The 15,122-nt window shown below is 57.0% G+C and overlaps 1 protein-coding gene and 1 non-coding gene across 2 annotated transcripts; one reads left to right on the plus strand and one right to left on the minus strand.

Moving 5' to 3' along the window:
- The first annotated feature begins 3,128 nt into the window (after positions 1-3,128).
- On the plus strand, positions 3,129-3,237 carry TRNAL-CAA (transfer RNA leucine (anticodon CAA)). Its single transcript has 2 exons — positions 3,129-3,166; positions 3,192-3,237. It is a non-coding gene; the product is annotated as a tRNA-Leu (tRNA).
- Positions 3,238-9,424: 6,187 nt separating this feature from the next.
- LOC149521190 (putative olfactory receptor 10D4) lies at positions 9,425-10,506 on the minus strand. Its single transcript, XM_089774478.1, has one exon. The coding sequence runs from the start codon at positions 10,504-10,506 to the stop codon at positions 9,571-9,573; it is 936 nt and encodes a 311-aa protein (XP_089630604.1). The 3' UTR covers positions 9,425-9,570.
- Between the last annotated feature and the right edge of the window lie 4,616 nt (positions 10,507-15,122).

Raw genomic sequence — 15,122 nt, forward strand, 5'->3', positions numbered from 1 at the left:
TGTTTAGTGCCCGCCAGGACCGCGCCCCGCTCAGTTCTCCCGGCGGCTGTTTGTACAGGCGGGTGACGCTGAGGTTCAGGCAAGTGACGTAGCGGTGCCCACATGCAAATGAAGAAGGAAAGTGACTGATAAAGGCGAACACGCGGCCCTCCCTGAACAGCTGCTTCCCAGCCACGGGTCTGAGGCTGAAAATGCTCCGTCTGGGCGTCTTTTTCTTATTGGCAGCTTTCCCAGGTAGGTGGATGGATTCCCTGGCAGCTGCTCACTACAGATGGGCTTGGGGAGGGAAGATGGTTTTAAAGCTAAGCCAAAGCGGAAGCGATTCACGATTGTAAATTCTCTGCCTTTGAAGAAATCATGTAGCTTGGGATTTTGAAACAGCAAAGAGGATTTTAATACCTAAATTCATCATTTTGGGGGGGGGGGGGACTGAGTGTCTAAGGACTCAGGGCCAGCTCTGCAATACCTCTGGCTGAATCTATGCCTCAGTTTCCCTTCTGCAGAATGCGAACAACTGCACCGGCCCACTACGCAGGAGTGTGGGGCCTGTAAATTCCTTTCTACACACAAGCAGCTCCGCTTCCGCAGAGAGGAGGGCAACAGAGGGACTTGGATAATCCTGGGAAGGGGGGGAGAACGCAATTCACTGTATTTTTATGACTGACAGGTGCCAGCTCCCAGGTCCAGCTGACTCAATCTGGAGCAGAAGTCAAGAAGCCCGGAGAGTCCGTGAAGCTGACATGTAAAACCTCCGGCTACACTTTTACCAGCTATGGTATTAGCTGGGTCCGCCAGGCTCCCGGGAAAGGCCTGGAGTGGACAGGATACATCAACACAAATACTGGTGGCACTAGCTACGCCTCGGCCTTCGGGGGGCGAGTCACCATGACCAGGGACACCTCCATAAGCACGGTCTGGCTGCAGCTGGGCAGCCTGCGAGCCGATGACACCGCCACGTATTACTGCTCTCGGGACACAGTGACGGAAACCAGAGCCACAGCCCTTCACAAACCTCCAGTGAGAGAACCCAGGGCTCCTGCTAATTCCTCGCTCACCCTGGTCAATGGTTACCCGTGTGAACCCGGGTCATTACCCCCCCCCTCGCCCCCAGTGACTTAGAATCAGAGACAGCTAAAGGGGTTTAGAGCCCTAAGTGCCTAAATCACTTTTCAGGATAGGCCTGCGTTCGTAGGACACAGTCAGCTCCAGCTGCAGGAGACCGGAGCGGAGAAGCTGGCTGTGGCAGAAGCAAGCGGCAGGAAACGTGGGTCTTTCCCAGGACCGGACCCGCCCCAAGGGCGCTGCCAAAAGGGCTTTAGGAGTCAGGCCCTTGGCTCCCAGAACACTTGGCAACAGCCAGTGTCTCATCCCCTGTGCGAGGAAACAGTCACCGCCGGCTTCGTTCCTTCCAGGGGTCCAAACGTGCCAAGAGGTGCCCAGCCCGGGTCAGTCGCATTTCTGTGACCAGAGCCCTGGGGCGAGTCAAGCCCATCACTGGCAGGAGCAGCTCGGGGCTCTCACAAGCAGCGGGGTATGCAAATAAGGGAACCCGCGCGCTATTTACATGTGTCCCTCCCTCTGCCCACGCTGCACCAGCAGGGACAATCCGCAGCCCCCTGGGTCTGGGCAGTGACCAGCCACTTCCCTGAAAACTTTCCCTTCATCACCAGGGACAATGAGAATTTGGGTCGCAGCTGATTTTTTTTGCTCCTTGTGTGTATCGCTGCAGCGTCTCGAGAAGGTATTTTCGTCCTCTGAATAACGGCAGAAGAATATTAAATCCCCATTGTGTGGACATCAATAGAGATACTTTGTCTGTGTTCCCAGGTGCCCGGTGCCAGGTGCAGCTGGTGGAGTCCGGAGGGGATGTGAAGAAGCCCGGAGACTCTCTGCGCCTCTCCTGCAAAGCCTCCGGCTTCACCTTCAGCAACTACTACATGGGCTGGGTCCGGCAGCGAGGGGAATCCGGACAGGCTGATAGGAAATCTCGAGGCGGAATCGTCTTTCTCCCTTCCATGGAGGATCCCGCGCTAGGCGCAGCAACAGGGTGAAAAAAGGAAGATCCTAGCGGTGAGACGCCAACTCTTTCTGTCAGTCAACGATCATGTCTTTGCTAACATTTACTGGCATGCCCAGTGGGGGGTCTCGTCTGTTTCCAGTAAGGGGGCCGGAGAACCTGAGAAGAAGCTACAATGCACCACTAGGAGCCGAACTCGGACTCTTCAGTTCATAAGGCAGGCGCTTTAGCCAGTTAAGCTACGATCTGACGGTCAGGCCTTCCAGCTGTTCTACTTTATGGTCCAAGACAACACCTTCACTTTCCAAAGCAGAGAGGGGCCTCATTTTCCTCAGCACTTCCACACCTACGCTAAGAAAATTCCGAATTTACCCATCCAGGTGCCCGGACTGGGCAGTTTCGGAAGGTGTTTCAATCCCCTCCAGCTTCTCCTGCCACTCCTCGGAGGGAAGCCCTAAGCACCGGTTCTCGCAGTGTTAGGGGAGACGTGGAAATGAGGTCACTTCTCCACACAAAGACTGTGAAGGCCGTGTCCGGAGTGGGATCGACTACAGCGGCTAAATCAAACCCCTGCGGAGCTACAGGAGCGGCGTCAACCTTCCAGGGAGGTAAGTGCCGTTTGGAGAACGCGGTTCTAAGGGGGAATCGGACCTTCGGGTCTATTCACCCTCCTGAATCCGGCCCTGGCTCAGAAAATCAAACACTCGCACCGCGGGTCTGTTCCCATGAGCTTGTGTCACAGGGTGCGTGACAGACCCAGGCAGACCCCTCCCTCTGCGATTTCCCAGCTGCCCATTGGCCGGCGGGCAGGGGAACCAGCAGCGGGACATTCTGTGTCCAGCCGGACTCTGGAACCCCCCTGCCAGGAGACAGAACAGCGCGACGCTGCGTCACATCCGGCCTGGGACCCCCGTTCTATTGGCCCCGCCCCCGGCCCATTTCCTTGCAGCTCACCACAAACCACCTCACCGCTGTAGGGAGTGTGAGTGTGTGTGTCCATTGGCGGCGCTGAGCAATGGCTGGGAGGGGCTCAAAGAGAAAGACCCCCCCCTTCCTGAGCAACTCCAACATTTAAGAAAGGTGCGGCTGAGAGAAAGGCTTGTGTATCATTGTCAGGGTGGCCGAGTGGTCTAAGGCGCCAGACTCAAGAGCCTTTCTTCTCTCCAAGTGGGTGTTCTGGTCTCCTCAAGGAGGCGTGGGTTCAAATCCCACCCCTGACATGATTTTTATTCTCCACGTGGAGAAGCGGCCACATTTCAATGTGTCCCCTGAGCATCTGCTTAGGGATTCCCTTAGAGGAGCGGCAAGCCAAGTTGGGGAGACTTCAAATATCCTCAGCAGCTGTTCGTTCAGGGCATCCGCGTGCCTATATTTTGCTTTTTCTTAGAGTAGCTCTGGAAGTCCCGAGGGAAATGGGGAAAGTCTGCACTTCGGAAACGGAAGGGGTTGTCTTGAAGCATAAAGTAGCTTATGGAAGGGGTTGTCCTGGCTTAGGTGGGGAACAGAAGAGGCCTCCACTGGCCACCCAAGAAATGGCTTGTTGAGGAAAACGCAGATTGGAGAGGAGCACTGGGAAAAAATGAACCCACAAGCCCGGAGCTGGTGAAGGGGCTGCTGGGACTGGCATGGGCAAGGCAGGGCTCTGACTGCAAGTGCTGGGGTAGGAGAGCCAGAGCCCCACGCCCCTGTGACTCCCTTGGGCTGTCAGTGCCCAGAGACCCTGAAAGCGCAACCTCTGCAGATCGGGCAACGATGGGGAGTTACTCTCCTCTTGCCTCCCTTTGGATGGTCAATGGCAACACAGGAACGTTTGGGAGAAAAGTCCCAGAGGGCGGCACCAGGGCTAAGCTGCCAGGTGAGGTCGAGGGGGGGGGGGACGCAGCTCCCAGTGATGTCTGGGGAAACGTGTCTGCTCTTCCCACCATTTCCTCCACCTCTTGAGGAATCAGGCAGTTCTGCACGTGCCCAGCAAGGCAAATGTTGGCAAAAGATCCCGGCAGTTTCTCGTCGCAAGACTCAGAAGGAAATATGGAGAAGGAAAAGGCCCAGAAACCCATCTGGGGCCAGACGAGGCTTTTCTTAAGGCCTTTTGCTCTCTTGGTGCAGAGTTCCCATCTGCCAGCCTAGTGGTCTTGTGCTCGGTACCTCTCTGTGTTGTCTCAGGGAACATCTGCAGGGACTGTTCAAAGGCTGTGAGGGGATTCCCTCACATGCTACCTGATCTGTGGGGCCACTGAGCCCTGGCTCCCCCCAGCCTGGGCTCCTCTCACCCTGTGATGCCATGACAAACTGAAAATCTATGGCAGGTATTGTCCTTGAAGCGACACCTACAAGTGGGAACTCACCCAATTGAGTCACATGGATGCTTCTCCCTGCCACTCCCTTTGTCTCTCTCCCTGGGAGCCAACTGGTCGGACAGGTTGGGAGCCCCTTGGATAATGACTCATCTCCTGTTCTGCTGGGCTGTGTTACAAATAGCGGCCAGTGGAGGTCACCCACAGCCCAGCATAGCAACCAGCAAGGTACCAACACTACATCACACAGACGCGGTGCGAACTGGGGCGCCCCCGTCCTAAAGGGCGTAAAGGAAGAAGAATCGCACTGAGCGGCTGTGGGATCCAGGCACCGAATCGCATGAAATGACCTTGAACCTCCCGGCCTGGAGCTTCAATTCCCACCGAATCAGACCACACAGAAGCAGAGAGAAGAAATGTTCGCACCTCCGGGCTCACAACAAACACGAATCCCATCCCCCACCCCCATCATCGCACCACGGGAGCTGAACCCACTAGCGCTGGTTAAACTATTCCCCTGCCCCACAGCCGACTCCCAGGCAACCCCTAGACATGAATGGCGAGAATTAATGACGTCATTTCTCATTCTCTCCCCAGCGCTGTGAGAGCCCCATCGAGGAGGGGGCAGATGTGCTATGCAAGTAGCAACGAGGACTGGGAAAGAGACTTCGCCCCCTCCCTCCAGGGCCGAGTCACCGTCTCTGCAGACACCTCCAGGAACCAGGTCTTGCTGCAGCTCCGCTCGCTGACAAATTCAGACAGCGCCCCATAGTGCTGCGCCGGACACACACTGGCGCAGGGAAGAGCCGGGGCTGCACTAACATCGGGAAGCGGGTTTTCAACAGTGCGGAGACACTGGGGACTGGGCCACTGGTCACACTGGGGGCGGGGCTCTGGCTGTGACTCTCCATGGCCTGTACTCGGGGTTGTTGCTCACAACGCTCCCGTGTCTCTGCCTGGCTCAGTTTCCAGCCGGCCTGACGGGCCCACGAGAATGGCCCGGCTCAGAGACCCGTGAACGTTCCCAATCCCCTCCCACGGAGACAAGGCACCGCCTCTGCGCCCCGCTTGTGACACAAGCAAGTCACGTGTCACCCGAGAAGGGGGCTAGTTCCCTCCATCTGCCTTGTACAGGCTGGTTGGATCCAACCATCCCAACCCGCACCTGAGCAGTGCGAGGGGTCGGGGTGTCCTTGTGTTCTCCAGCGCGTGCAGTGGCACCTTAACCTCATACTGCGGTGTTCTGGCACCAGCGCACCTATGGGAGTTGGGAGCCTGGGTGCTTCAGAAAATCCCACCAGGCACCGCGATATCCGGAACAATCTGGCGCGTGGCGCCTTGTACCGGGTGACACGGGGAGTCTGGGACAGAGCAGGCTCTAGTCACTACCCGGAGCCAGAGCCAGTGGGGGGCTGACAACATGGGTCCAGGGAAGGACTCCTGGCAGCGTCCTCAGGGTCCCATCCCAGTGGACACGGGGTCCATCCAGGCTGGGACTCTGGACCTAGGTAAAGGTGGGGAACAGGCCCTGATACCTGCTTCAGCAGCTGAATTCCAGGCTGAGGTGCAGGCAGACCCCTCCTTGCAGAGGCTGAGGGACCAGGCTGGCCTCCGTGCAGCTCAGCCCCGGGGGAGAGGTGGCCAGGAGAGATTCCTGTGGGAGCGTGGATTCCTGTTCTGGGAATGGCTTCCCCCCAGGAAGGTGAGGGCATGGGGGGGTCCAGTGGCAGCTGGTCATCCCCCGAAAGTATCGCCTCAAGCTGCTGTATTTGGCCCACGATGTCCCCGTTGGGGGCCACCGGGGGATCCGGAGCACCCAGCTGAGGCTGCTCCAACACTTCTATTGGCCGGGAATCTTTACAGCCGTTCAGCGGTACTGCTGGTCCTGTGACTCCTGTCAGAGGTGCGGGAAGGCCCAAGACAGTAGGAAAGTGGCTTGGGGGTCTCTACCCCAGATAGAGGACCCTCTGGGCTCGCTGAGAGAGCTATGGGAGGGGAAGACCCCCCTGGATGGAGCGTTGGGTGTGGAAGCTGCCCTGGCTGTCCAGAGAAGGCTCGCTGGGCTCATTGTCCCAGCCTGAGAGACCCTGGCCAGAGATCAAGGCCAGCGGAAGGGTGGGTGTGACCCCCGAGGACAGGCCTGTGCCAGTTGCCCTGGAGCGGGGCGGCGAGTGGACAGAGGGAAGCCAGCCCATGTGGGGCCTCGCCACGGCCAGCCCGAGTCAAGGGGAGCATCCGTGTCCCCAGGGCGGGTTCCCACGCAGAGGACCCGAACCTCCCTAGGTCACGAGCGGAGTGACTCTGCTCAGTTCGCTCTCGGAGGGGGGAGAACTGTGACATAGTGGGGGTACCTGGCTGGTTTCTCTGCTGCTGGTTCTGGGGTAACCCCCACTGGCTGCCGTGGGTACCACGACCCAGCAAAACAGGATGAGTCACTATGCAAACCAGTATGGCCAGACACCTCCCATGGAGAGGAACAAAGGAAGGTGGAATGCTGCCCTGGCTGGGGGGCAGAGCTGGAAGAGGGTTAGTTAGTTGCTGGCTGGGAGCATGGAGGAGACAGCCTAGGGAAAGGGGCTGGAGTTTAGGGGCCCAGTCTTCCCCCACCTCAAGGGGGCCTGAGGCATCCTAGCCCAGCTCTGTGACCAGATTACATCTGTGCTGTGCTGTATCCTGGAGAGGCAATAAACTTCCTCTATTACACCGGCTGGTGCAGTCTGTTCGTGCCATTTCGGGGTGCAGGAGACGGGGGACCCCAATGCGCCGTCACCGCAGGGCCGGCTCTAAGTACCAGGAAAGCCCCCAGTCCCACTCCACTCATGCCTCTGTCAAAAAATAGGGGGGGGGGATTTTTTGCTTGGGGTACTAAAAAACCTAGAGCCGGCCCTGCCTCCTTGCTGCCCCCAGCTCGTCTGTTCGGCTCAGTTTGAACATTTCCTCTCGTACAAAAGTCCTGGGGATGGGAACCGTGTTCGCGGCAGAGAGACGCTGTCCCGTGGCTCAGTGTTAGCAAGTGGCCAATGCCAAGGTGGGAGCCGATGGGAAGGTTCCCGGGGCTCAGAGCAGAGCCAAGGCAGGTGCAGACAACATGCTGAGGACTAGCGCCTCTACAGCCACAGTGGCTGCGGGAAATGCATCTGTCAGAGCCTCTGTCTCTGGCCTGAAGCTTTCTGTGGCCTGGACACTGGAAGGGCGGGGGGAGATGGGGAAGGGCCGCACTTTGGAAGCTGGAGGTTTCTCTGGCACCATAAAGAAGAGTATTTTAAAATTGTTTCTACGGGAGGGCGCCTTGGCTCAGCGCCTGTCTAGTAAACAAGAGATCCTGGTTCAGCTCCCAGTGGTGCCTCTCTGTGGCCTTCCCTCTTCTCCATTCACCTTTTCTAATAACCTGCGAGGAAACAGAAGAGGCCTCCACTGGCCCCTCAAGTAATGGCTTGTCCAGGAAAAGGCTGATTGGAGAGGAGCATTGGGCAGAATGAACCCACGAGCCTGGAGCTGGTGAGGAGGCTGCTGGGACTGGCATTGACAAGGCAGATGCTCTGATTGCAAGTCCTGGGACAGGAACCCCAGAGCCCCACGCCCTTGTGATGCCCTGGAGGTGTCAATGCCCTGAGAGCGCAGCATCTGCCGATAGGGCAGCAATGGAGAGTTACTCTCCTCCACCCTCATTTTTATGGTCAATAGCAAAACGTGGAGCATTTCACACAGGCCTGGGCAAAACACCCATGGCGGGTGGAATCCTCCCCCCCCCAACCACTGGGTCTGGCCCGCCAATGCAGCAGGGAGCTTCACAGACTCCCTGCTTGCCCAGCCCTGCAATCCGCTCGGAAAACCGGCTGCCGAGCACCAAAGGTGCCACCGGGTGCTACTGCCCCGGACACACACCGGGCGGGGGATCGGTCTGAGCTGAGACCAAACCTGCCCCCCGAAGGGCCAGGCGGCGGCGCCCTGGTTCTGCAACGAGACCAAATCCAAAGTGTCTCTCCGATCGCCCTGCTGGGCTGGGGTAGGACTTGATGACCTTTCTAGGGCCCTTCCGGTGCTAGCGCTCTAGGAATCTATGGTCCTATTTTTATTTGTATTATCACTATTATTATCATGGGTATTATGGTAGGGCCTATTGTGTGGAAGTCTGACCTGGCCCCATTTATGCAGCATCCAGCGCGCACGCGCACACACACATAGACAGCCGCTGCCTGAATGCGATACACATCAAATGGCTGAGAATGACAAAAGATGTAATTATTCATGTATAACAAATGGGGAAACTGAGGTACAAAGCAATTTAGTGACACACTCAAGGACAAGCAGAGATTCCTCTGCCCAGACAGGACTTGAAACCAGATTCCCTGTGGGACAAGCCTTTGTCTTAGTCACAACATAACATTCTGCAAATAATTCCCATGGACTATTCAAATGTAGTTGTGTTGAATTGATAGTTTTCAGTTACTAATCACTATAACCACCAGCTGTCCCTGATTTTGCTTCTATGGCAATCCACAGCCCAGAGATTGGAGATGAAAGGAGGTGGCCTATTGCGCAGTAGCAGCCACCTCAATTTTAAAATGGATGTGCACCGTGTGTGAACCGACCTTCCATTCCCGGTTTGCTTTTCCCAGGCACCAGAGTCTGGGCTTGTGGCTCTTTGGACATTGTTCTCCCAGGCCAGTGCAAAGACACCAGCAGGCAGACTCCGGCTGCCCCCCGCAGTGCACGACTGTAGATTTAGCTGAACAAGAGCTCCCACTACAAAACTGGGGCCACACAGCTCAAGTGACCCTGGGACACACAAGGGAACATTTCTAAGTAGGAGAGAGGCGGTTTCGCCTCTGGTGCCAGCACCGGTTGAATACTCTGCCCCTGTCTGGCGTGCACAACTCAAGCCAGGGGCTGATTGCTTGGAGAGGATGCACACAGCAGCCATGAGGATCCTGGCAGTGGAAATCCTGCCCTATAATGATGGATGGAAAGAGTTCAAGCTCTACAGATCTGTTCTTTGAGGCTGAGATTTTCAGAGACCTCTACAAAGTTTGTGGTTCTTCCAGTTCTGATTCATTCTAGTGCAAACTGTCCCTCGGGCAGTGTTGAAAATGTCAGCCTGACAGCTCGGGATTGTAGAAGCATTCCTATGGCAGATAGAGCTCCAGAGAGATACATGGGGCTGTGTGGGGATGGGTGAAGGGAGAGTCACTGAGGCGCCATGTCGATGTATTTATAGGTGGGTTTGAAAACAGATTCACATCCTACACCTGCTGCACATCAACCGGCAGGAGGCCTCTGACCCCCGCTAAGTTTTCTCAGAGCCGCTTTCACCTCCTTGTTGCGCAGCGTGTAGATGGCCGGGTTCACCATGGGCATGACCAGGTTGCCAAAAATGTTCACAGGGGTCACCAGCACTTTGCTCATCTCTGGGTGAGTGTAGATCAAAGCGCAGGGCCCGAAGAACATGGTCACCACGGCCAGATGGGAGGCGCAAGTGGAGGCCGCTTTGCGCTTCCCTTCACCTGTGTTCATCTTCAAGATGCAGGTGATGATCCTGATGTAGGAGGCGAGGATGAGGACGAAGCAACTCATAGGCACCACCCCAGTGTTGGTGAAGACCACGGTCTCCAAGATGGACGTGTCCCCACAGGCCAATTTGGCCACGGGGAAGATGTCACAGAAGAAAGAGTCCACTATGTTGGACCCACAGTAGGGCAGCGTGAAGGTCAGACTGGTGAGGACGGTGGCATGGAAGGAGCTGGCGATCCAACTGCCGGTGGCCAGGAGGGCGCACACCCGCCAGTTCATGATCAGCAGGTAGCGCAGCGGGTAGCAGATGGCCACGTACCGGTCAAAGGCCATGACGGTGAAGAGCAGGCACTCGGTGCTACCTAGGAAGTGAACAAAGAAGACCTGGGCCATGCACCCGCCCAGTGAGATGGTTCTACTGTTGGCCCAGAGGCTGGCCAGCAATTTGGGGACGATGTTGAAAGAGATGCCCATGTCCAGCACGGAGAGGTTGCAGAGGAAGAAGTACATGGGGGTGTGCAGATGGGAGTCAGCAAGGACCACTGAGAAGATGAGCAGGTTGCCCAGAAGGGTGCAGAGGCAGAAGGCTAAGAAGGTGAAGAAGAGGATGGTCTGGAGGCCTTCAGTGTTGGGGATCCCTAAGAGGATGAAATGAGTCACCTGGGTGCGATTCACCAGCCCCATTTGGGTCTCCTTCCTGGGACAAAGAGAGAGAAATAGAGCCAGTGAGTTACAGAAACAAGAAGACTCGTCACCCTCTAGCTACAATGCTCCTTCCATGCACTGTCCCCAGGAATCTCTTTCCTTGTCCTTGTAATGCTAGTTGGGGGCAGGGCCTCACTGTATGGGCACTGAGAAAGGTGTGAAAACAGAAGGGTGCCATGGATATCAGAGTCAAAAGAGTCCAGACAAAATGGATGTGGTGGCGTGTCGGGGTTCCCCCGCCTCCTGCACCCCTGTACTGGCATGAACAAACTCCACCAGCCAGTAGAATAGAGGGAGTTTATTGCTTCTCCAGGATAGGGCACAGCACAGGTGTAATCCGGTTACAGGGCCAGACCTGGGATGCCTCAGCCCCCCTTGAGATGGGGGAAATTGGGCCCCTAAATCCCAGCCCCTTGCTTAGGCTGCCTCCTCCATGATTCCAGACAGAAACTAAACCTCTCTTCCAGCCCTGCCCCCTAGCCAGGTGCTGGTCTCCACCCGCCATCCTTTGTCTCTCCTTGGGAGGCTGAGCCTGGGTGTCTGGGTCAATACACACCTGAGAGAGTCAGTGAGAATCTCCCATCACAGCGCAGGGGGACCCCGGGACACAGAGCAGACGGCACCCCCACTACGCCACAGTGGATCGTCCAATTCTATAAGAATCTCATGTGATCTGCTCTGCGCAGGTTTCTTCTCTTCTCTCTTTGTGCAATTACAATTTCTTGAGTCATGTTCTCTCTAAGCCTGTTCTCCACAGTCTTAAGGAGCCTTCTGTTTGTGGCTAACAGCTGGGGAGTGGTTCTCTCTCACCATCTCTTCAGAAACTGGAAGACAATGGCACCTTAAAGTGCATCCACATAGCACCCTACATTCAAAATAAGATACACAAATAGCTTATTTTGAAACGTGGCTCATCTAAACTGTGCCACATTTCAAAATAACCTCCTGTTTTGAGACATCCCTTAAAGAATGCTGAAGTAACACACCCGTTACTTTGAAATAATAGGTGACTTGTTGAGATGTGAGGTAGCTCTTTTGGATACCTGTGGTATCCCCAAATAGCCATGCAGTGTAGATGCACCAGGGTTTTGGGAGTAAAAATCACTTTTTCAAATGCCTGGTGTCCCGTACACTGAAACAACGGTCACAGAAATACCAGCCTACACTGGAAACCTGACCTCTCTCCTTACCTGCATGCCTCTAGCTTCCCTGCAGGACACATCATATGACCTGTTGTCTACAGTCAAGCCCTAAGGTACAGCTTCATCTTCTCCAATCCAATCTGTTTGACAGTGAAAACACCCACAAGGGCTGCATGTGTTTGATGAAGTGGTTTTTGCCTCAAAAGCTTATTCCCTAATAAATCGGCCGGACTTCAAGGTGCCTCAGGGCTCCTCATTTCTGCAGACACAGAGCAACAGAGCTGCCCCTCGGGGACCTCCCTGCAGAGGGCTGGCCCTGGTGCGCAGCGGAGGGATTGTTTAGGCCAGTGGCCACCAGCCAGTAGATTGGGATCTAGTTGTAGATCTTGGAGCCTCTGACGGGGGATCCTGACTGATTTGGCCCAGAGACTATCAAGTGCCGGCGCTTCAGCTGCCTCTCCCCCCACTGCTGCGCATCTTCTGCCCTTTGCCTTGGAGCTGCCTCCTCCCACAACAGGGAGCCTCCTGCTCGCTGTGCAGGGCAGGGGAGGGAGAGGAGGGCGCTGATGTCACGGTGCCCTGTCTCCCACCCTGTATCCGATCTCCACAGCGCAGGGCGGGGGGCACAATAGGACTTGGAAGGGAGTTTGCTGACTGCTTTTGGGAGTGGTGCAGGGCTAGGGCAGGGGTGAGACTGCTTTAGCCCCACTGCACCACCACCCGGGAGCCACCTGAGGTAAGTGGTGCCCAGTCAGAGCCCACATCCTGAAAGCCCACCCGAGTCGTGAACCACCCCCCTGCACCCTAAGTCCCTGCTCTAGCCCCGAGCACCCCGGCATCCAAACACCCTCCCAGAGCCTGCACCTAGAACCCCTCCAGTACCCCAACTGCCTGCCCCAAACTCAGCTCAGAGCCCTCCTCATACTCAAAATCCCTTAATCCAAGACTAGAGCCTGCACCCCAACCCTCTGCCCCAGCCTGGTGCAAGTGAGGGAGGATGGGGAAGGGATGGAGTGAGCAGGGATGTGGCCTCAGAGATGCAAAGCGATGAATGTGGGAAAGATGGGAGTCGTGGGGCTATTTTGGGGTTGGAGGGAGAAGGAAAAGGGGGCAGCCCAGCCAGGGGGGCTGGATCCAGGGCTGCTGAGAGAGACGCTAAGTTAATGTGGTTCCCTCATACACAGGTTCTCAGTTTGGTTCAGTATGTCTCAGCCCTCTCCCCCACCCTCACTATAGACATTGTTCCAGGCACCACCACCCCCGCTCCAGCTTCTCATCTGCTTGGCTGCGGTCGGCAGGCTGGGCTGTGCAGATGTCACCCCGGATGGGAATTTTACAGTGAGATTTGAGGGGCGAGGGTGAAGTGTCTGGTGGCGTTTCGCAGGGAGATTCCCCATGCGGGAGGGCAGGGCTGCAGGGCAGAGGCTGGTGGTGGGGTTATGGCCGACGAGGAGAGAGAGATCAGTGACACAGAGAAGCAGCCCAGAGGCAGGCGCTGCCCAGACAAGGGCAGGGGGCTGGGTGGATGGTTCTCTGCAGGACACCCCTGGCTGACGAGCCCTGGGAGTGCGGCAGGGCCAGGCCACAGACAGGTGGAGACTGAGGGCAGCACGAGTGGATCGGTACCAAAGCAGGCGCCTTACACTGGCTGCATGGGCAGAGGCAGCTCCAGCTTACTGGGATTCTTCCCTTCTGCCCTGACCGGGACTCCTGTGGCCCAATCCCGTGTCCTTCCCATCCCTGCCCAGCGTCCCTCTGCCACAGCAGCTGGGACCCACCCAGGACCCACCCTAATCCACTGCCAACCTGGCCAGGGCTGCCCCTGAGTCTCGCCCCGTGCTGCTTCCGAGCCCAAAGCTTCCTACAGTCTCCTGGCTCTGCCTGGGCCTTAAATCCCCTCTGGGGCCCTCAGGACCAGCCTTGAACCCCACTGGGCTCCTGGTTGAGCCCTCGGCAGAGTCGCTAAGTAACAGAGTTTCGGCCTCGCTTTGGAGATGCCCAGACACCCCCGGGGCCAGGCACTCAGACCGGTAACTACTGTCCGGGCATGGAGCCAGCAGGGCCCGATCCCCAGCTCCACCCGGCCTGGATTCTGCTGTCGGCCCCCTGGCCTGACTCCTGGGGACTCAGCTGGGTTCACCGGGGCTGTTTCTGCCCACCCTGCGCATGGGTGTGAGTCAGGAGAAACACCATTGGGACTGAAGGAGCCGTGTAATTTTCCAGCAGAGAACGAAGTCATGAGATGCCTGTTCTACACCCTGCACTGTTAGGGGGAGTTGGGACATCGATGCTCGTCTGGGCTCTGCCCTCCTGTGGCACAAGCCAGAGAATCCCTTCATGGGGTGAAATAGCAGGGAGCTGGGCCAGAGGTTGGGCTGGAGGCCTGAGTCCAGCCGAGCTTTCCCCTGGGTGTGTCCGCCTGTTCCCCGGCCCCTCTCTGTGTGCACAGGGATGTGTTCGTGCAGCGGAGTGGGGACGGGTGGGGGTGACATCCCCCGCTGTGCAGGTGGAGACACCATCCATCCCGTACAATATGGCACAGCCCTTGTGGCAGGACAGCAGAGATGCTGAATAGTGTAAAGAACTGAGCCATTTTGGGCAGGACAGCCGCCCCTCCCCCAACCTCCCCCAGCAGACCCTGACACTCTTGTTCTGAGCAGACACAGAGCGAGCCCAACCGGCCTTGCAGAGCTTGTGTCTGAGTGACCCATCGGGGGAAGGGTTCTCCACCTCCACCCCATCTTCACTGGGAGAGACGTCGCTCCGCATCTTCCCAGGCCATGGGCGGGTTCTGTTCCCCTCCCCTTTGCACCGCCAGGATCCAGGAGCAAGGGCCCTTAGCGCGTTATGGCTGACTGGACTCAAGCAAACCTGCTCCCTCCCTAGCCAGGGCAGTGGGGTGGGCACAGGCCTCGCCAGACACCTGCACTGTGCACCTGAGCCCTGGGGTTGGCTCCATGGGGGGACACCCTGTAATGGACACAAAGCCACAGACACCGCACAGAGGGAGGGGAGCGGGACAGACCCCTACATTTGGGGGTTCCAGCAGTGAGCTCATCCAGCTGTTTGCTGGTCTCCCAGCCCTGCAGGTCTAATAAGGCCCCCAGAGATTTCCTTAATTGGTTTCTTTCCCTGCCCTTCCCTGGTGGGCACCTCGCTTGGGAGCTGGGATGCGGGGGCAGATGTAGTGATTAATCTCTGTCGATGTGTTATCCCCAGCACTCCATGGCATTCAAGGGGCTTAATTAAAACTTTGCCATTGCTAACGAGTCCCCGGGCTGGAACTCACTGTGCTGGGTACCAGGGCCAGACGTGACACTCGGCTGGCAGCAGCTGAGTTCTGTGGGTCGTTGGTATGAGTGTCAGAGCTGGACTGAACTGGATGATTTGCTTCATTAATGATTTAGAGAAGGGTTCTTAACCTGGGGTGCAGCACCCCCTGGGGGTGCGACA

The sequence above is a fragment of the Pelodiscus sinensis genome, chromosome 30 (assembly GCF_052426305.1).
Source record: "Pelodiscus sinensis isolate ZL-2025 chromosome 30, ASM5242630v1, whole genome shotgun sequence".
NCBI classification, from domain to species: domain Eukaryota; kingdom Metazoa; phylum Chordata; order Testudines; family Trionychidae; genus Pelodiscus; species Pelodiscus sinensis.